General features: G+C 40.4%; 1 protein-coding gene across 1 annotated transcript in view; it reads right to left on the reverse strand.

Annotated features, from left to right (window-relative positions):
* LOC149227407 (putative low-specificity L-threonine aldolase 2) overlaps positions 1-21,423 on the reverse strand; it is a 149,188-nt gene that overhangs the window by 101,322 nt on the left and 26,443 nt on the right. The window contains exons 2-5 of the mRNA XM_089380490.1: positions 14,503-14,614; positions 14,137-14,187; positions 13,770-13,841; positions 13,306-13,438 (exon numbers count right to left, since the gene is read on the reverse strand). Of these exons, the coding sequence (XP_089236616.1) occupies positions 13,306-13,438; positions 13,770-13,841; positions 14,137-14,187; positions 14,503-14,614 (368 nt within the window). The remainder of the gene's footprint in view (positions 1-13,305; positions 13,439-13,769; positions 13,842-14,136; positions 14,188-14,502; positions 14,615-21,423) is intronic.

Raw genomic sequence — 21,423 nt, forward strand, 5'->3', positions numbered from 1 at the left:
AAATGTGCTCTAAGCCTCAAAATTTGCAGGGAGGTTTAGACACATGCATTATCCAATACCCATAAATATTTTTGGGAAATTCCACCAAGAGACATTTTTATTAAAATAATTAATTATTTTTAACTTAGGAAATTAAAATAATTAATGGGTATTAATCTAGACTGTGGGTGTAACTTCTAGAAGAAGATGAGGATCGACTACAAATGATCCGAGCCATTGATTAGAATCTAATCTGTGTCGTTGGTTCTCAACTGGAGGATTATAAGAAGGACATCGATGAGCACTTGGAGAACGCAAATTGAGAGTTCAGAAGATCAAATTTTTGAGGCAGAGTAGTTGCCGGTGAGAAATTCGAAGTGAGCTTTTGCAATGAGGGGCAGTGATAGTATTCGAAGGGAAATATTTCTCAGTCAGAGAATACTCAACAGAGAAGGCAGAGGGAGATCCAACAGTGGCAACGCAGAGCCACACAGAGGCAGCACAGAAGCCGAGAGGGAATCCGTAAATCTGCTAGAGAGATCGATTTCTGGAGCCAGACACCGAGGTGAGACCAGGAGGGCAAAAGTCGAAACCTCGGAGGAAAATCGATCAACTGGAGGAGTGACGCTATCCCCAGAGGGCTTGACGCTGGGTTGACGCAGAGACTGCACAGAGGCTGCGCAGAGGCAGCTAAAGGTAGTCATTCAAGGGCTGTATCAGCCAAGATTTCCAGTGCTAGTGTGAGGTAATCTCACAGATCTCTTTTTTAGTAATATTCTCTGTAACTAATTACCGGGAAGGCATCCAAAAGTTGTATTCAGAAATTACTACTGCATAATCATAAAACCCTCAGGGTTGTTGCACCGGTTTTCCTATATTTGGTTTTTCCGGGGACATTTGTCTAAAAATAACTGTGTAGATGTGTGTTCTATCTCTTCCTTGTTCAATTTCTTGTTTCAGCATATTATTTTTAAATAGTGAATGTTGCAGTTGTATTTACTTCGATATTTACCGTAGAACATAGTAAATAACTTGTATGGATTAACAAGTAGGAGAAGTAACATCAGTTTGCTACAATAGGGATTCTGGGTTTAGGAATTTTCACATGGTATCAGAGCTGCAAGTGAAACAAGAGAGCAGTGCCGGAAGAGCCCAACGTTGAAGGAAGAAGGGAAGTCGAAGTGCTACACAGGCTGCAAATCGAATCCCAGAGGGTTTGCGCGTTCAGGCCAGGAGGGCAAAATTTTCATGGTAAATCTCTCTTTGAGTGAGTCGACAGAGAGGTAGGATTTCCAGATCGAAATTTGTCAGTGGTAGAAAGAGCAGTGCAACAACTTCAGCGAAGAGGAGTTTCTGGTGTGACGCAATTTCCGCAAGCAGTTGCTAGGCAGAAAGACGTCAAAAGGAAGAAGAGAGACACCTGCGGGAATTTCTTCCTCTAAGAATTGCTAGCGAGGGAATTCGATTTCTCTATTGCTGAGCAACAGCGAAGAGGAGTTGATCTACTAACTCCAGCGGGGAGTGCATAGGCTAGCCTAGTGCTGCGCAGAGAAGAGAGGAGGCAATTCGACATTTTTTGCAGAGATGGCCACGGATGGGCATGATCTATGGAAGAGCAACAAATTAGATCTAGTTGTTGCATATTTCTCACATGGATCAGTATACTTGCTACTGGAGCCCAACAGAATCAGTAGCAGGAGGATCACAGTGTCAACAGACACAACTAGTCATTCAAATGACAGTTGCATAGCTAGTTGCAGTCAATTTCCGGAAGACAGTTGCAGAACTAGTTGCAGTGGCACAGGCAGTGTGAAATGCCCAATTGCAGTGGCACAGGCAGTGTGAATTGCCCAGTTGCAGTATGCAAGTGCAGTTCCAGCCAAGAGATTCCCAGCACAGAGCTTCGCAATCCAGTTTCTAGTGCAGGAGGACTGTGTGAGTTGCCAAGAGGGAGTAGAGAGATTTCCCATAGGGAGATCGAGACTCAGAGGGAGTCTAGTTTCAAAGGGAGCAGCCCTATGGAAGCTAGTACTTCTGGATCTGGGGAGATCAGACTCATTATTGCAATAGTTGCAGCAGCAGTGCAGAAGCATCAGTAGAGTAATAGCAATTGCAGTATGAGTATATCATATTTCGCCATGTTGACAGCCATACCTCCAAGAGTGAGGTGGGGTGATTTGGTTTTGCAACACTAGAGAACTACAGTTGGGCAAGGTCCATGAGGAGTCCAACTCTTGGATCAATACCTTGCTACAAGAGCCCAAATCAGTAGTAGCAGGATGGACAGGGTCAGTCGATGCAAAGGAGTATCTGAGTGACAGTTGCAGTAGCTAGGAGCACTAGAAACTAAGCAGCGCAGAGCTAGAGTTGACAACAATGTAGTTGGCATAGTACAAAGTCAGCAGCATCACAGAGGCTTCAGAGGGTTAGCGTAGAGGCTTCAGAGGGGTCAGAACTCCAGCAACGAGATGCTGTTCAGTAATTTGGGATGCCTTTTTGTTGTTGATGTAGTAGCAACAGCAGTTGGAGAAGGCTGCAGTGCAGATGCAGTATTGGCAATGGCAGTGCCAATAGCAGCATAGATGTAGAATTGAGAGGGAGTTGCAATATGAATGCAGTGTTGACAGTGGCACGGTCAGCAGCAGTACAGATGCAGCATTTGCGCAGTAGTTGGTGGGCAGTGATGTCGGACATCAATAGCGCAAAAGGAGATGTTACAGAACAGGGTGATGCTCTAGCAGGGTGCATTGCTAGAGCACATTCCTCGCTAAGAGGGAGTGTTGATTTCTGGTAGCATCGGATGTGCTCTAAGTCTCAAAATTTGCAGGGAGGCTTAGACACATGCATTCTCCAATACCCAGAAATCGTTTTGGGAAATTCCACCTGAAGACAGTTTTATTAAAATAATTAATTATTTTTAATGGGACCCTAAGTCTAAACTTAGGAAATTAAAATAATTAATGGGTATTAATCTAAACTGTGGGTGTAACTTCTAGAAGAAGACGAGGATCGAGTCCAAATGATCTGAGCCATTGATTAGAATCTAATATGGGCTGTTGGTTCTCAACTGGAGGATTATAAGAAGGACATCGATGAGCACTTGGAGAACACAAATATAGGAGAGTTTAGAAGATCGAATTTCTGAAGCAGAGAAGCTGTCGATGAGAAATTCGAAGTGAGATTTTGTATTGAGGAGTAGGGATAGTATCTGAAGGGAAATCTTTCCCGGTCAGAGAATACTCAGCAAAGAAGGCAGAGGGAGATCCAACAATGGCAGCGCAGAGCCAAAGAGCCTGACGCAAAGCCACCCAGGGCCACATAGAAGCAGTGCAAAAGCCGAGAGGGAATCTGTAAATCCGTTGGAGAGATCAATTTCTGGAGCCAGAAGCCAGGGTGTGAGACCCAGAGGGTAAAAGTCGAAATCTCAGAGTCAAATCGATCAGCTAGAGGAGTGACATTGTCCCCAGAGGGTTTGACAATGGGCTGACACAGAGATTGCGCAGAGGCAGCGCAAAGGCAGCTAGGGGCAGTCATTCAAGGGCTGGATCAGCCAGGATTCCCAGTGATAGTGTGAGGTAATCTCACAGATCTCTCTATCAGTAATATTCTCTGTAACTGGATTGCCAGGAAGGCATCCAGAAGTTGTATCCATAAATTACTACTACCTAATAATAAAACCCTCAGAGTTGCTGCACCGGTTTTCCCGCGTTGGGTTTTTCACAGGGACATTTGTCCAAAAATATTTGTGTAGATGTGTGTTGTATCTCTTTCTTGTTCAGTTTCTCATTTCAGCATATTATTTTTAAATAGTGAATAATGCAGTTGTATTTATTTCGATATTTACTGTAGAACACAGTAAATATGGATTAACAAGTAGGAGAAGTAACATCAATTTGTTGCAGTAGGGATTCTGGGTTTAGGAATTTTCACAACATGGCTCATAATATGGTCCAGGCTTGATCACATGTCGCGAATAAGCAAGTTCCATATAAAGGATAAAAGGGGTGCCATCGGATTGGGGGATGGTTGCGTATGATAAATCCATTTGAACATGCCCCCCAACGGTAGCTCCCCATTTCCGGGATAACAACATCCCCCACACATCAGGTATATCAATGACAATAACATCCATGAGGAGGGATATATCGGGATTCCTAGCTAAAGAGACCTTAAGATCTTTGATGATGCCTTCTACTTCCACAGGTTTGGAATTAAAACCACACACCCTTTTATATGGTCGAGTGATGTTGAGACCCAATTGCTTCATAACAGTCAAAGGCATGATATTGGCGGAAGCACCGAAATCTAACATACAATTGTGTAAGAAGAGGTCATTGATAGCCAAAGTGAGCAAGAAAGGTTTATGCCCTGGGTTTCGATCAGGGATGTGAATGTTTTGCAATTCTTCAAGTATTTCCTCATCTTGAATCCCAAGGGATGTCTTAAGTTGTTGTTGTTACTTGGGAAGCTTAACAATTTCCTTTAGGGGAACAAGTATAGTCATCTTTCCCATGACAGCCCCTATGTCGATGTCAAGTTTAACTTCCTTCCCCTTTTCCTTCTTCCTGTATTCTTTCCTAGGAGGATCCTTTTTTTGATTGACCTTTGTTGGAGGATTCTTCTTGGGAGGAACTTTGGGGATGGACTCTTTAGGAGGGGCTTGCTTAGGTGATGGATCTTCCTTAGGTGATTCCTTAGGAGGTAAGGGGTCTTTGTCCTTTTCCTTTCGGGAATATTGGACCCCTTTGAATCTTCCCTGGCTATCGGCATTAAGAATGGATTCTTCCTTTTCTTCCTTAAGGGTGACCTCACTAATGGGAGGATGCGTGTATGATCCTCCTAGCAAAATGTTGAAGACATCAGCTTCCACGAGATTGGCTTGCTCATCCTCACTCTCATCCTCTTCACTCTCCTCATTATCAGATGAAGAATTTGGCTCAACAGCATTAGTTGGGGCCAATGTACTTGGGATTTGAAAAGAGCTTGGCCTATCTTCTTCATTTTGTTTTTTGGTTAAAGGCTTTCCTTTAGGGATGTAACTCGATTTTTGGGCCCTTTCTAAGGCGGTGATTTTATTCATGATAACCCTATCACGTGCATTGGCTTCTTCGATGAACCTTTCCACCTTTTTGAGAATAGCAAGGAGAGTTTCTTCGTGTTGATCTTTGGACTTCTCCTTCTTGGTTTCAAATTTGGCTCTAGGGTGGTCATTGATATCAACCTTTGAAATTCGCAGGTTTTCTTCAACTTCCATCACCATTTCCTTAGCCTTGGCCAAAGTGGATGGTTTCTTATCCCTCAACACATAGGTGAGGTGGCCACCCACGACCTTTATGAATTTGTCAAGAATGTTGGCTTCAGATGGCCTCAAATGATCAGGTATATCTTTGACTACCCTATCAAACTTTTGAATGAATTCTCGCACATCTTCCCTTCCCTTGGTTATTTGGTAGAACTTTTCAATGTTGAAGGTCCCTTGGGCATTGCATGACCACCTTTTCATGAATAGTTCCTCAAATTCATCAGAGTCCTTTATGCACCCAGGGGGAAGGCTAAGATACCAATCTCTTGCTTGTCCCTCAAGTGATAAGGCAAAAAGCATCATGATCCTATCTTCATCAAATATCAATCTAGGGGACAACTGCCAATAGAATTCTTCAATAAAACCATGGGTAGTCCAAGTAGCATCCCCTTTGAATTTGGGCAACCATCGGTTAAATTTTTCAGGTAATGGCTTGGGATTGTTACTCAATTTCAAAGGGGCAAAGACACTAACCAAGTGTCTTTCACTTTTGGTCATCTTGGGTTGATCCCTTTCGGAGTCAGTGCTTGAAGTAGATGCCATTTCTGGAGATGTATCACTGACTTTCTCGAATTCGGGGAAAAGGGAGGTTCCAACAGGTGATGGAGTTCGCTTTCCCCTTTTTGCAGTAGCCCTAGTTAAAGGAGGAATGTTGTTGCCTTCAAGTAAACTAAGGGATTGGACAATCAAGGAATATCTATAAATGTCGTTAATAAATCAACTCCTTGTTGATTCACTAGGGAGGCAGACCTGCTTCCTCCTCGGCAACAACACTAAAATGTTATAGCTCAAAGTAGCAAGGGACCTAAGGGGAAATGCTAGGCCAAGGGCAACAAATGGAGTCTTAGCCCACTGTCACCTTAGCTAAGGATCCCTTCTATTTACAGACTTTCACCGATGGGAGGAGACTCGGTATGTGTGGAGTCACTAATGAAGGATAAGTCAATGGATATGAGTGACCCAAATAACCATTTCCCAGAATTTCAAGGATAAAGATTTCTTTCTTTATAAGCAAGGTACCAGGGAATCTAGGGAAGCAAGAGGGGATTTGAAGGTTAGATTTATGGGATAAGATGCGTGAAGGAGTTTTCCAATCCCTAAAATCCTTGTTAGAATCAGTATCCCGAATGGTTCTTGAAGAATGATCTTTGAAAGGAGTGGGACCATACGGGACCAAGTGAACCTAGTCTAGGGTATGAGGAAGGAATGTAGAAAACAAAGATATTCTTATCCTAGAAAAGGTGGAGAGAGGATAAAAGAAAATGTAATTACTCAAAGATATTGGTTTGACCCTGGGAAGTGCTAGCCTTGGGGATGGCAGGGCAAGTTTTGGTCCTAGAGCTAGGGCTTGGTTTTTCTCCCAATTCCACCGTCGAAATGTCTTCAAATTAGGAGGAGGGCTAGAGGAAAGGCTAGCGTAGGCCACCTTGGGAGATAGAATTTTTTTCAGTGGCTAGTTTGTCGAGAAATTGTTGCCCTAGGCACCCCAATGTGGCTAGACTTGGGAGAAGGTGAAAGAATAAGAGTTTTGGTGACCACCCTTGGTAGATAAGTGCCTTAATCCTTGGGAGAATGGAGTCTATGTTAACTATGTGTAAGATTTCTTGGTTCCCAGTGAAGGAGACCTCAAAATTACTTCACAGACCCTCTAGCTCAAGTGAAAGCAATCTTGCAGCTTTTATACTTCAAATGCACAAGAGGAATGGCTTATCAAGTTCAGATTTTACCCCTAGGAGATTTCACTCACACTACATGGCTTATACATGGAGAGAACATTATAATAGAGACAATCCCACAATATTAAGCAATAACTCGCATGCAACAATTAGCCCTAAAACAACGAAAATCCCAATCCAACATATATGACAAAATAACAAGAATAACAACAAAATTTCGTACTTACATGCAGTAGAGTATATCCAACCATTCACAAATGACAATAGAGAAGCTCTAAGAGAAGATAGACCAATAATCATACATCAACATTCATCCATAAATGCTCCAATTCATCCTCCGGAAAATAAATGTGAAATTCTTCTAAAGAAGAGAGATATTCAATCCAAAGTGATGATGAGAAACAATCTCACCTCACTTGTATTTATACAAATCTTAGGAGTTTGAATTAGCCTCCTTGGCCTACATAACCCCAAAAATAAAATAATGTGCTAATAATACAACTTTTGGTGACAAGCCCACCAAAATAGCTAATAAATGAAAAGGTAAGCCTCTCAAGAGGTCAAATAATAATCCATGCATGTCGTAGGGCCCTCTAAGAAGCCTAATGAGGTCCATGGGTGCCACAATGAAGAATAGGACCCTCAAAAGCAGTGGACAAGGGGTTGGCCCCTTGTAATAACCTATGGTGCTCCAAATGACATGTGGGGACATACAAGTGTCCTCATGGGTCTCCAAACAAATCGAAGATCCCTGTAGGTGCCCTGCAAGGGCTAGGATGATAATGTAGGTGATGGCACATCATCGTACAAGTCTTGGATCATTTGCCAAGTGTATGGTTTAGATCTGGGGCCAGATGGGCATGATGGATCAGGTGCATCCTCCTCATCCAATAATTGAACCACGAGCAATCTTTGAATGGATGTGGGGATCCATGAAGTGCAATGTGCTACTATGGAGGCCCATAGCTCTCAACGTTCACCCTATATGTGCCAATGTAGCCCTATGGAGAATTAGGACCCCGTATAGGGAGACCAAACCCAAATGGAAACCATTTGCAATCCTGTACAAGATCCAATGTGTCCCCTAGCCTTCGAGTACAACAAGTCATCAAAAACATCGAGTTAATGAGCTTACGTAGTCATGGACCACAGGTGGGGACTTCATAATGTCCTGCCCTTCCATAATGGGCTTTGGGGTGTACCAATGTTTCCTAAACTCCTAATGGGGTTAACCAAGTATCCTATTAAGTGGTTTCTACCTCTAAAGGGGATAATATAGTCAAGGTACATCCGTCAAAAGGTGGTGGCATGTGACAAATAGGTGGATGAAGTAGGGGATGAGAAGGGGCAGCCCTGGGTCACATGCTAGGGTACAAGGGTAGCTAATAAGAGGGAAGCCCACACTTGGGTTTATAATGTGTAGGAGGGAGCAATCGTGGTACATGAGGTGCCCCGACCTTGATTTTTCCACCCTTCTTTATATGCCTTTTGCTTTTTTATGATTTTCTTTGATTAATTGCTCAAGGCTCAAGGGGTTAGAGCATGATGTGTAAGATATAGCAATGGAATCCCATTTTTAAGGTGGGGTGGTTCATCGCCCACTAGGCATTGGGACAATCATGGGTTCCTATATGATGAAGAAGGCTCATAGAAGTTGTAAGAACCAGGGTGATGGCCACGATAATGGGGTAGAACTCATGTATTGGCTTTTGCCCACGTGCTAAATGTTTTTGTCCCAACCATCTTTTGCATTTTGTGGTACTTTTCCTGTTGAATGTGGCCATATAGGCCTTTAACTTTCTTTTCAGTTGCATCAACCTTCGGGCTTCATTCCAAGGCCTAGGCCATGACCCAAGGTGTGGGCAAAGGGGAAGGGGCGAGTTAACCCTATGTGGACCTGATGGAGGGATGTGGACCCAGGTGGGAAATATGATGAATGGGGCAATAATGGATGGAAAGAGGGTAATATAAGTGGATAAGGGAGTGGGACCACACAACCAAAACCAATGTTTCCCGTGAAATACCATCCCTGGAACCAAATGGTCCATAAAAGAGATCCCACAGGACTCGAATCCAAGGTTAATTCCTAAAAGGGGTCTAGGGGACAGAAGCACAGACCTAGCCCATTTTTTCCACCGAATCCCCTCATTAATCCATGCCCAAAAGTGTCCATGATAAGCAAACTACAATACTCAATTTCAAAATGACAAGGCATACCTTTAGATTCGGGAGGCCCACCTTCAAACATACGATCATGGAACATGGGCGAGGGACCACATGGCTGACTTAGGTGGCAGAGAAATGGCACAATGAGCTAGATGGTAGCTGCAAGGTTGCTTCTTCTTAACCTAGAAGGCAAGCGAAGTGATCTTGAGGCCTCCTTGACTGGGGAACCAAGAAATCCTACTCATATTCATCATAGACTCCATTCTCCCAAAGATTAAGGCACTGCTCTACCAAGGGTGGTCACTAAAAATCATATTCTTTTACCTCATAGGTCTAGCCAAGTGGGGGTACCTAGGGCATCAATTTCCTGACAAGCTATCCAACATAAAAAGTCGATCTCCTAGGGTCTCCCGCATTGGCATTTCCTCTAGCTGTCCTCCAATTTTGAAGCAATTCCAACGGTGGAGTTGGGAGAAAAGCCAAGCCCTAGCTCCGGGATCAAGACTTGCCCTGCCATGCCCAAGGCTAGTACATCATAGGGTCAAAACAACATCCTCAAGTGAAAATACTTTCTTTGATCCTTTCCCCACCTTGTCTAGGGTAAGAATATCATTGTTTGCTAAATTCTTTCCTCATACCCTAGACTAGGTCCACTTGGCCTTATGTGGTCCCACTCCTCTAAAAGACCATTCTTTAGGAACCATCCAGGATACCAATTCTAACAAGGATTTTAGAGATTGGGGAACTCCTTCACAAGTCTTATTCTATAAACTTAACCCTCAAATCCTCTCTTCCTTTCCCTAGAATACATAGTACCTTGCTTAGAAAGCAAGTTCCATTCTTCAGACTCTTCCGGGAAAAGGATTATTTGGGTCACTCATATCCATTCATTGAATTATCCTTCATTGGTGACTCCATACATATCGGGTCTCCTCCCATTGGTGAAAGTCTGTAAATAGAAGGGAGCCTTAGCTGAGGATACAGTGGGCTAAGTCTCCATTTGTTGCCCTTGGCTAGCATTTTCCCTTTATGGATCCCCTTTTAGGCCCTCTGCTAGTTTGAGCGGTAACAGGTCCTGAGCAGCCTTATGATCATATTTTCAGTTTGTATCTCTTTGTTGAACTTTCTATTGCAATCTAATAGAAGAAGAAGAATTTGCAGTGAGTTTTCCTCCTTGTGGGGTTTTGCCCTAGTCTCTGACCAAATATCGGTGTCTTCTCTGCGGATCCTTTTCTTCTTGTGATCTTTTATATTCTGTTGCTATGATATCATTGTTCTTTCTATATAATTGCTAATGATGCTTAAATTTTATGGGGTGAATGTAACCTGAAATGATGAAATGCAATTATCTAAAGCAAAGAACAATGTGGCCCTTACATAATTTAACAAGTAGTTGTCAAGACAAGAAAAAGTTTCTGCCTTTTTGATTTTCTAACACATGGGAGGGCAAGTGTCATCTTCTAGCCATTTGGAGACCCATTTGGGGCCCACAAATCCCAAATTGGGGTTTGGAGATGTTTTGCAACATTTGGAGGGCATCCCCCTCTTATTCATTATTTTGGAGGCCCTCACTTTCATCCTTGGCCCATGAGGCCTCAACGCTGCCCTTCTAGGCCTCCACATCAGCCTAGCATGAGCCTAAGAAGGCTTATTCGATTTACATTTTGAGCTATCATGGTTGGCTTGTAACCATGGGTAGGTTACTAAACATTTTAGGCATAGGAGGGGCTTTGTCTTTTCATTTTTGAACTCATAGATCATGTATAAATAGATGAGGCCTAGCCTCATTCTAAACATCATCACTTGGATCTTCAATCTCTCTCTTGAGAATTTCGGACCTGCAGTAAGAGGACGAATTTGGATGTTATTGATGAACTATGATGTTTGGATAATTTCGCTATCATTCTTGGAGCTTCTTTTTGGCATTTTTGTGGATGGATATATTCTTCATTGTCTTGTAAATGCCTTTTAATGCTATATTTCAGATCTAATGAATGTCTAATGCATGGAATTTGTCTTATGGTTATTAATGTGGCCTAATTCATGAAAAATTGTTCAATGCATTGAAACTATTGAAAAATTTTGCATGTGTTACTCATAAGATGATGAATGAATGAATGTTCCTAGAGGATTATTTGCATTTGCATTCCTTGCAAACTGATAATAAGTGTCATCGAAGTATAAAAGTCTAAAATTGCCATGCGTTACTCATAAGATAATGAATGAATGAATGTTCCTAGAGGGTTATTTGCATTTGCATTCCTTGAAAACCAATAATAAGTGTCATCGAAGTAAAAAAGTCTAAAGTTGTCGTGAAGTTGCATCCATAGATAGCGAAGTTGCTTCTTTAGGCCTCCTTGAAGAGCGAATTGCCATTTCTTGGTTTATCCTTGACTCCAATTCTCCAAATAGGTAGGCATTGGGTCTTAGACCCTTGGTGATCACATTATAGTAGAAAAATCATTCTTCCTTCACCTTCTTATCATCTTCTTCTTCGTCCCTTTAAGGATAGGGAGGCCTCTCTAGGGCTTGGTGTGAATTCCAATAGAGGAGGAAATTTTGAATTTCTCTTCAATAGATCTCTTCCTTCTTGTCTCCTCTAGGCATCCACAAGTTTTGAACAAATTCCAACGGTGGGATTTTCTCAAAATTTGATGCCCTAGCCATCACATCACATCAAGAGGGAACCCTAGGTGCTAATCCTTCAACTTGGGGATTCTTCAAAGGCTTGTGCCTTAGTACTTGTTGAAGTATATCATTTATAGCCTTTTCTCTTGTCTACCATGACCTTGGATAACTCCTATATTGCCAAATATATCAACCCTAGGTCTCGTGTAGTTTTCCTTTCAAGGAGTTTTTCTTGGAAATTCTTCCTAGCTTCTCCCAAAGCTCGCACTTTCATTGAACCTTTCCATTGAATGAGCCACCTTGCCTCACTTCAAATCTATCCTAGACACATCTATCACAAGTGAGGAATATTGGGACTCCTCCCGTCATTGAAAATCCGAGAAGAGAAGGGGACGTAGGTTGTGGTGACAGTGGGCCTCTGTCCCAGGTTGTTGTTGTGCCCTCTAGCTCTTTCCTATTTACAAGGCCTGATAGTTTTAGCAGCAACAAAGCTATTTTATTTTTTATTCAACAGTTTTCAGAAAATTTAATTTATTGAGGTGAATAGAATTTTCAGGGTATAAAATAAATTGCTGAGATTATTAAATCAGATATAGTATTAAAAAATTAACACAAATACATGAAGATATAGCACTGACAATTTAAGGGGGAAATTCATGGAAGGTGTCCCTAGCAATACAGTTCTTCCTCTGAATGGGAGGCCATATACTATGAAAACTATACTAGACTTGATCATCACAGCCATAGAGATTGAGTAGGTGTACATTCACCCTAACTCTGTAAGAACTGGTTTATTTTCTTTATGAGACTCTAATATGGGAAAGCAATCTATAAAATATTGATTAGAACTTAGAACCTATAACTATGGATTAGGATGAACAACAGAAAAGATAGAGGTTTGTCTTTTGACAAGGAAGATACTAAATAAAGCAAAGCTTTGTTATCAACAAACAATGAGGTTGTTGATGGCTTTTCTTTCCATAATAAATGACTAAATTAAAGGTGTAATATATCACATACAGCTTGGAAGCACAATATGACTAATATAATAGAATTTTCAGAAAGTGAAATAAGTAACAACCACTGAATCTTGTAAATAAGTAAACATTTGCTATCTATTAGCAAAGAAAGAAAAGGAAATAGAGGCACAAGGGGAATTCCCTAGAATATAAAAGGGTGACGTACAAAAGTTATTACTGGCCAACAAGGAAATATGCAAATAATGAGACAATAATAATAGGTAACTTAACCCCATGGTAGTATTAACTCATCTGATAAGGAAAATAAGAGTTTTTTATAAATCGAATATTAAGTGAAGATAGGAAAAATTTGGAGGCAACCAGCTTACGCACAAATCTTTCCAAAAAAAATGGATAAAAAGAGGCATGTGTTACTTCCTAATCCCTCTTTTCAAAACTTGCCCCATCCCAAACAGAACCAATCATAATTCAATATGCTTGCTTTCTCAAAATATCACAAAGGTTCCACATTACTTTCAATTTTACATTTATGTTTTTGTTACGTGAATTTCAAAGAAGGGAGCTCAAAAATTACCAGCTAAAATACGACACTTATGATGGTCATCTTTAAGCCGACCAACCATATCATGCAACGCAACAAGGCCAGCAGCACACAATACTCCAACTTGTCTCATCCCCCCACCTAAAGTCTTCCTAAGCCTCTTAGCCTACACAAGACAACATGAATATTCTTAAACTTGCAAGATGCAGCAGGTAAAAATTTCCAACACTTCCCATAATGTTATCAAGAACTAATATTTTTTATTAATCAATGCTGCTTATGAAAGTTGAAACCCATCAAATCCAGCCAGCTTATAATCTAGGACTATGCCCACTGGGGTTTGAACCTGGGTCATTGAAATTTAATATTTAACTTCTAAAACAAAGAAAAACTCACATAGAGCCCAGATGGTTAAAAAAAACCTTCTGCGTGATGCATAAATCAGTAATGACCTTATCTATTGTTACTTTGAAATGTTAGAATGTTGAAACACCAACCTTTTCAATGAATGCTTGTGAACCCACGATAACAGATCCAACTGGAGCTCCCAAGCCCTTTGACAAGCACACCTGCACCATGACATATAGCTATCAGATTGTCGATGTATCCAAAACATTTCCTTCAGGAACAAGGCAACAATATTAGGTAATGTTATCCTAGAACTTGAAAGTTCCTATTCTGGAAAGCATAAACTAGATAGGAACATTATAATGATCATAGATAACAAAATGAAATTATACTAAAATCTTCTGAAAAATAAAGTCACCAACCTAAGGCAACAAATAGGAAAAACCGACTATATTAAAACCAAGATCTCAAAATATCGAAAACATAGACCAAGAAAAATATTTGAGCAGAATATACCGAAACAGAATCAGCAGCACTAACAAGCTGACTAACAGGAACCCCCAATGCCTGAAAAAAAAACATTGTGGTATTAGGAACCAGTATTTGTATTAAAACAAATAAGTTCTACATACCTCGAAGGGCATTTCACTTATCACAGCCAAACTAGTTTATCAAACAGAGAATTCATAGGTTCTACTTGTGCTTACAACATTGAAATTCACTATTAAAGAATCAATCATTTTTCTGGATACAAGTTTTAAATTAGAATTATATCACAAATGCAACGTTTGTGACACAAAAAATGCTAGGTCTCCCCTACATGCTCTAGACTTGCTAGCTCAAGGATGCAATTTAAATTGAATATTTATAAGAATTACTTACCGTGGAAGCATTAAATATGCGAGCTCCATCTACATGAAGTTTTAATCCATATGACTTAGCTAATTCCCCTAACTTGTCTGTATAATCTGCCGTAATGCATCTGCCACCAGAACTGCACAATCATAGAAGACACAGAAAAATCACTTTAAAGTTTTAAACTACTAAGCTAAAATAAAAATATCCAGTTCATGGTGGAATATTAAAGAGAAGAATCATCACTGTTGCAGTTATAAAAATAAAATATCAGCATACCAGGAGGATTGTCTGACTAAAACAGAAGCCTAAATATCAGCAGTATGATTCACTACAGAGGTATGGCATAAATTCAAGAAAGATATTAAATCATAAACAATAAATAGCTAAATATAAATACTCAAAACACAACTCTGTTGGGTTTCAGACCTCCTCAACCTTGCGTTAGCAGACTTCGACTGCTCGGTCTTCATAATTGTTATTGTATTTGTATCATTTATATTTATTGTAAAAATGAAAACTTCATAATAGTTATTGTATTTGTATCATTTATATTTATTGTAAAAATGAAAAAGAAGTAAAAGAAAATTATTTTTGAAGCATGGATTTCACAATCCTTTTTATTTGTCAACTATGTCAAGCATGTTCTACTAAGTTTAACCTAATAAGCTAAAATAAAAATATCCAGTTCATGGTGGAATATTAAAGAGAAGAATCATCATTGTTGCAGTTATAAAAATAAAATATCAGCATACCAGGAGGATTGTCTGACTAAAACAGAAGCCTAAATATCAGCAGTCTAATTCACTACAGAGGTATGGCATAAATTCAAGAAAGATATTAAATCATAAACAATAAATAGCTAAATATAAATACTCAAAACACAACTCTGTTGGGTTTCAGACCTCCTCAACCTTGCCTTAGCAGACTTCGACTACTCTCATTAGCTCTTCACCTTCTTTATGGTCAGCGGCCTCTCTCTAGGGATGATCTCAGGCTTCATGAGCTGATCTTGGCCCTCCTAGGGCTCTCTTAGCACAAGAGAGCTTAAATATTTCTTGCACACAATGTGTGACCTCACCTTACACCTCCTCTATTTATCCTTTTCCTTGGGTCACTTAGGAAACCTCTAGATCTAGGGTTTTAGCCTCTTGACCCTTAGAATAAATAATAGTTTCTCTTTTGGTCCTAAACCCACATCTTGGGTCCAAAACCCCACTTTTGGGTAAATCGGCCAACAAGCTCCTTTTTGGTGGGTTGTACTCTCTCAGAAATACCTTCCGAGCTACCCAGACTTCTAACACTCCCTCTTAGTCAGGAAGGTATTTCCTTCACACTTCCAGCTCCATGACTTTCCTTGCATATGCATGACCATCCTGTTAAGAAATCTAACTATGCTCGGTCTTCATAATTGTTATTGTATTTGTATCATTTATATATATTGTAAAAATCAAAAAGAAATAAAATAAAATTATTTTTGAAGCATGGGTTTCATGCTCCTTTTTATTTGTCAAATATTTCAAGCATGTTCTACTAAGTTTAACCTACTAAGTTAAAATAAAAATATCCAGTTCATGGTGGAATATTAAAGAGAAGAATCATCACTGTTGCAGTTATAAAAATAAAATATCAGCATACCAGGAGGATTGTCTGACTAAAACAGAAGCCTAAATATCAGCAGTCTGATTCACTACAGAGGTATGGCATAAATTCAAGAAAGATATTAAATCATAAACAATAAATAGCTAAATATAAATACTCAAAACAGAACTCTGTTGGGCTTCAGACCTCCTCAACCTTGCCTTAGCAGATATAGACTGCTCTCATTAGCTCTTCACCTTCTCTATGGTCAGCTGCCTCTCTCTAGGGATGATCTCGGCCTTCATGAGCTGGTCTCAGCCCTCATAGAGCTCTCTTAGCACAAGAGAGCTTACATCTTTCTTGCACACAATGTGTAACCTCAACTTACACCTCCTCTATTTATCCTTTCCTTTGGGTCACTTAGGAAACCTCTAGACCTAGGGTTTTAGCCTCTTGACCCTTAGAATAAATAATAATTTCTCTTTTGGTCCTAAACCCACATCTTGGGTCCAAAACCCCACTTTTGGGTAAATTGCACAACAAACTCCTTTTTAGTGGTTTGTCCTCTGTTGGAAATACCTTCCGAGCTACCCAAACTTCTAACACTCCCTCTTAGTCAGGAAGGTATTTCCTACACGCTTCCAGCTCCATGACTTTCCTTGCATACTCATGACCATACTATCGAGAAACGTAACTATGTTCGGTCTTCATAATTGTTATTGTATTTGTATCATTTATATTTGTTGTAAAAATGAAAAAGAAGTAAAAGAAAATTATTTTTGAAGCACGGGTTTCATGCTCCTTTTTATTTTTCAACTAGGTCAAGCATGTTCTTCATGCACCTAGGGTTTACTTGAGTCAAAAGAGTACTTATTATATGTATAAGACCCTTCTTGGGCACTTGTGTCATAAAAGGAAAAATTATTTTTGTGGCAAGATAGTCTAAATGACCTCCATCACCAAGTCAGCCTTGCCCAAGAGAAGTTGGCCTAGAAGAGGCCTATTCAACCATTGAAGAAGGCTACATATAGATGATGAATTCGACCTCCTTGTCACTCACTCATTCGATCTGCAATAAGAAGAAGAAAGAAAGTCAGAAAGAAGAAAAGTCAAAAGGACAAAAAACTGATTTTTATGCTTGGAATCTCTCACACGTGTGAAGCAAGGGTTTCTGAAATTCTGCTAGAGACCGAAAATTGCAGGACCGAAAATTACAGGTAGCCAAAATTCTGATTTGACCAAATTGCAGAAACTTGACTTTCATTGACCTTTTTTTTTACTAGAAAGAGGAATTGTTGAAGGGCTGACTTGGTGATTAACATTGGTCTGGGTCTAGAGGTCTTGGATGTCTCATTTTGATTTGGTTCTATAATAAGAAGAGCTTGACTGGGTTTTCCCCTGGGAGAGGGGTTTTGCCCTGGCTGAGAGCCTACATCTTGTGTATTTTGTTCTTGTGATCTTCATACATTTATGATTTGGTAACTGCTTGATGAAAGAAGAAATAATAAAGTATTAAAGGCCAACACATATCACAAATTTAATAATCAAGAAAAGAGGAATCAATACCCTAATTTCTATATACATTAATTTCTCAACATGGTATCAAAGCTAAGGTGGAGGGAAGGCTGATTGAAGATCACATCTTATTGGCTTAACTGAAGATATGCATCTCTCTAGAGAAGAAGACTTAAAGATAGAAGCACTGTTGGTGAAGCCCTAAAGAAGTCAAAAAGGAGTAGAGGCATCAAGACACAGTAGTCAAGGACTGAGACATTCGAATTCACAGATTCTGTGTGAAGCACCTACCGAGCTCAAGAAAGGGAATACGGAGATCTGTAACATACTCTTTTTCTGAAAGGTCAGATCTCTGATATGAAAAATCTCTATAGTAACCATAGATCAAAATTCAATATACAAACATGTGTTAGCATTTGTATCCTGTGGTATATCTCTGCGATATATACTCCTCCAAGTATTATATCTCTGTGGAATTTTTGTGAACAAAAAGACTTGAAGATAGCTACAAGAAAATGTGAACCATATAATGCAAACTACAGAAGTGTATATCATCTGTCATTTCTAAAAGACTCGAGACCAAGTGATACGAATTCATACAAATGCAAGTTCTAACACAAGCTCCTGTGAGCATGTAATGCAAATCACTGTGGCAATATATATATATATATATATATATATATATATATATATATATCCGTGACAAAAGTTTCTATGGCATGCAACAGAAGCGCAAAACAGCATGACAAAGATTGGAAGGTTTATATATGACACCAAGCAACAAAACAAATGTCCAATATCCGAACACATAATGGCAACATTTCTATGGAACTTGGAACAAAGTACTATACAAAATTCTGTGGCATCATTTCAAGTTCACTAATGACTTGATCATAGTTTGAATCAACTATACAAGTTCTATGGACTAATATATATATATATATATATAGATAAAACTTGAAAAACGAAGATCAAGCATAAAGAAGGTCAAAGTTTGTGACATGAGATCTGAAAGTGAATTTATGTTCCTAAGACATCTCTCTCCTAATGTGAAAATCTGGAAGCCCAAATTTCTACTGCAGCAATTGATTAAGTTCCTTCTATTTGTTAATTACTGAACAAATTATTTACTGCTTCCTACAACAAATACCGAAACTAATACACTGCAGCCTTCACCAATTAAAATTATATGTGGAAACAAGTAACTGAGCAAGAAAGAAATACACAACACATTACACAGTTATTTTTGGACAAATGTCCCCGAAAAACCCAATGCGGGAAAATCGGTGCAGCAGCTAAGGGTTTGTATTATTAAGCAGTAGTTTTCGGAATAGAATCTCTGGATGCCTTGCTAGCTATCCAATACAGAGAATATGACTGACATAAGATTAGTGAGAAATACCTCACACTATCTCTAGTGATCCCAACTAATCCAGCCACAAAATGGCTTGTCCCTGCTACCTCTATGCAGTCACTGCGCAGGCCTAGCGTCACAGCTTCTAGGGACAGCATCACCCCTTCTATTGATCGATTTGCCTCTGAGACTTTGATTTTGTCCTCCCGGTCTCACACCCCGACTTCCGACTTCAAAAATCAACCTCTCCAACAAAAATATGGATCTCCTCAAGGCTTTGTGTCAGCCTATGTTGCCTCTCCCGGATCTCTTTCTGCCTCCTCTACTGATCAGGGGAAATCTCCAACCAGAACTATCCCTGCCCCTCACTGCAAGAAATCACTTCGAACTTCTCTCTGGCAATTGTTGCGCTGCTCTCTTCATAAATTCGATCTCTGATCTCCCACTCGATGTATTTTCCAAATGCCCATCAAACCTCCTCTTATAATCCTTTTGTTGAGAACCAACGACCCAAATTAGATTCTAATCAATGGATCAGATAATTTTGGCTTGATTCTCGTCTTGTTCTAGAAGTTTCACCCATAGTTAGATTAATACCTTTTAATTATTTTAATTCCCTAAGTTTAGACTTAGGCACCCATTAAAAATAATTAATTATTTTAATAAAATTGATTCTGGGTGGAATTTCCCAAAACGATTTATGGGTATTGTGGAATACATGTGTCCAAACATCCCTGCATATTTTGAGGCTTAGAGCACATCCGATCCTACCAGAAATCAACACTCCATCTTAGCGAGGAATGTGCTCTAATAATGCAACCTGCTGAAGCATCACACTTCTCTGTAACATCTCCCTCTGCGCTACTGATGTCTAACATCGCTACCCATCAACTACTATGCAAATGCTACATTTGTACTATTGCTGACACTGCCACTGCCAACACTGCATTTGTACTGCAACCCTCATAAGTTCTGCATTTGTGCTGCTACTGGCACTACCACTGCCAATACTGCCTATGCACTGCAACCTTCTCCAACTGTTGCTACTACTACATCAGCAATGGAAAAGCATCCAAAATTACTGAACAGGTGTTCAGTATGATGCATTTGTTGCTGGAGTTCTGATTGCTACTAGTTTTTGCATTGAACCTCTAAAGCCTCTGCCCTACTACTGACTCTGCTTTGTGCCAACTGCAATGCTGCCAACTCTACTCTGCGCTGCTCAGTCTCTGGCGCTCCTAGCTACTGCAACTATCACTCTGACACTCCTCTGCATCAACTGACACTGGTTCATCTTGCTACTTCTGATCTGGGCTCCCGTAGCAAGGTATTGATCCAAGAGGTGGACTCCTCAAGGATCCTGCCCATCTGTAGTTCTTTCGAACTACAGTTCTATATCACCCCACCTCTAGGCAATCATGGCAAACTCCTCCTCGATCTATGCTTCTCATCCTTGTCCTTCTTGAGAGGACACTATAGCGTAGTGACCAAGTTCACCATATCGGAAGCACTTGATCTTCGAAACATCTTTCTTCTTCTTTCGCTGGTCCTGTTGCCCCTTAAATGCGAGGGTTGCATTCTCATCCTCCTCCCTTTGGCTTCGTCCCACTGCTGTTGCTGCAATTATCAATTTTGCACTTGACAAAGTCTCTCCTCATCTCTTCCTGCTGAAGAGCAATTCACATCCCTTTCCAATTTGGAAATCTCCCTCTACCCAGTATGCTCTAGACAAACACTTGCCATTCTTCTGAGACTAAATTTAGGGTCGGCCTCACCATCTCGGTAGCCTGAGGTGTTGACCCCACAACTGCCAACGAGTCTCGAATCTCCTGAAGCTTCGTAAGGAACGGATCAATGTGTTCCCCCTTCTGCATTTGCATGGATCTCATCTTTTGCTCCAAGTACATCTTCCGCTGCTCGGAAGATCCTTCGTATAGCGTGGCCAAAGCTTCTCACATCTATCAAGCAGTATCCTTGCCGACAACGTGACACATTACATGATCCCTCACTCCGTCGAGGATCAACCTCTTGGCCTTCACCATCTCAGCCTTGTACTTCTTGAGCAGATCTAGATCCGTGGGTACGGCTACCACACTGTCAACGTAGGTTTTGAGATCGTGCTCATCCAGAAGGCATGAGATCCTTGCCTTCTAGATCACATAGTTGGATGCACCCTCCAACCGATCCTGATCTCGCAACCCATTAGCTACCATCTCTGCCAATGAAATGTCGAAGCCTCCTCTCTCCTTTACGTTGTTGCTGGGCTAGCCTACACACTCCCTGCTAGAGTTAGTAGATCTATTGCTCCCTGCTGCTGCTCAGCAAATGAGAATTCAGACTTCTTGGCTGGAAGTCCTCTAAGGAAGAATTCCCTCAACAGTCTCTCTTCTTCCTTCTGACGTTTTTTTGCCCTAGAAACTGCTGCAGAAAACTGCGTCACGCCAGAAACCTCCTCTTCCGCTGAAGCTTCTACGTTGCTCTCTGACACTAGCAAACTT

This window comes from Pinus tabuliformis, chromosome J (assembly GCF_031772625.1).
Source record: "Pinus tabuliformis cultivar Carrire ecotype Pingquan chromosome J, CPIR1, whole genome shotgun sequence".
NCBI classification, from domain to species: domain Eukaryota; kingdom Viridiplantae; phylum Streptophyta; class Pinopsida; order Pinales; family Pinaceae; genus Pinus; species Pinus tabuliformis.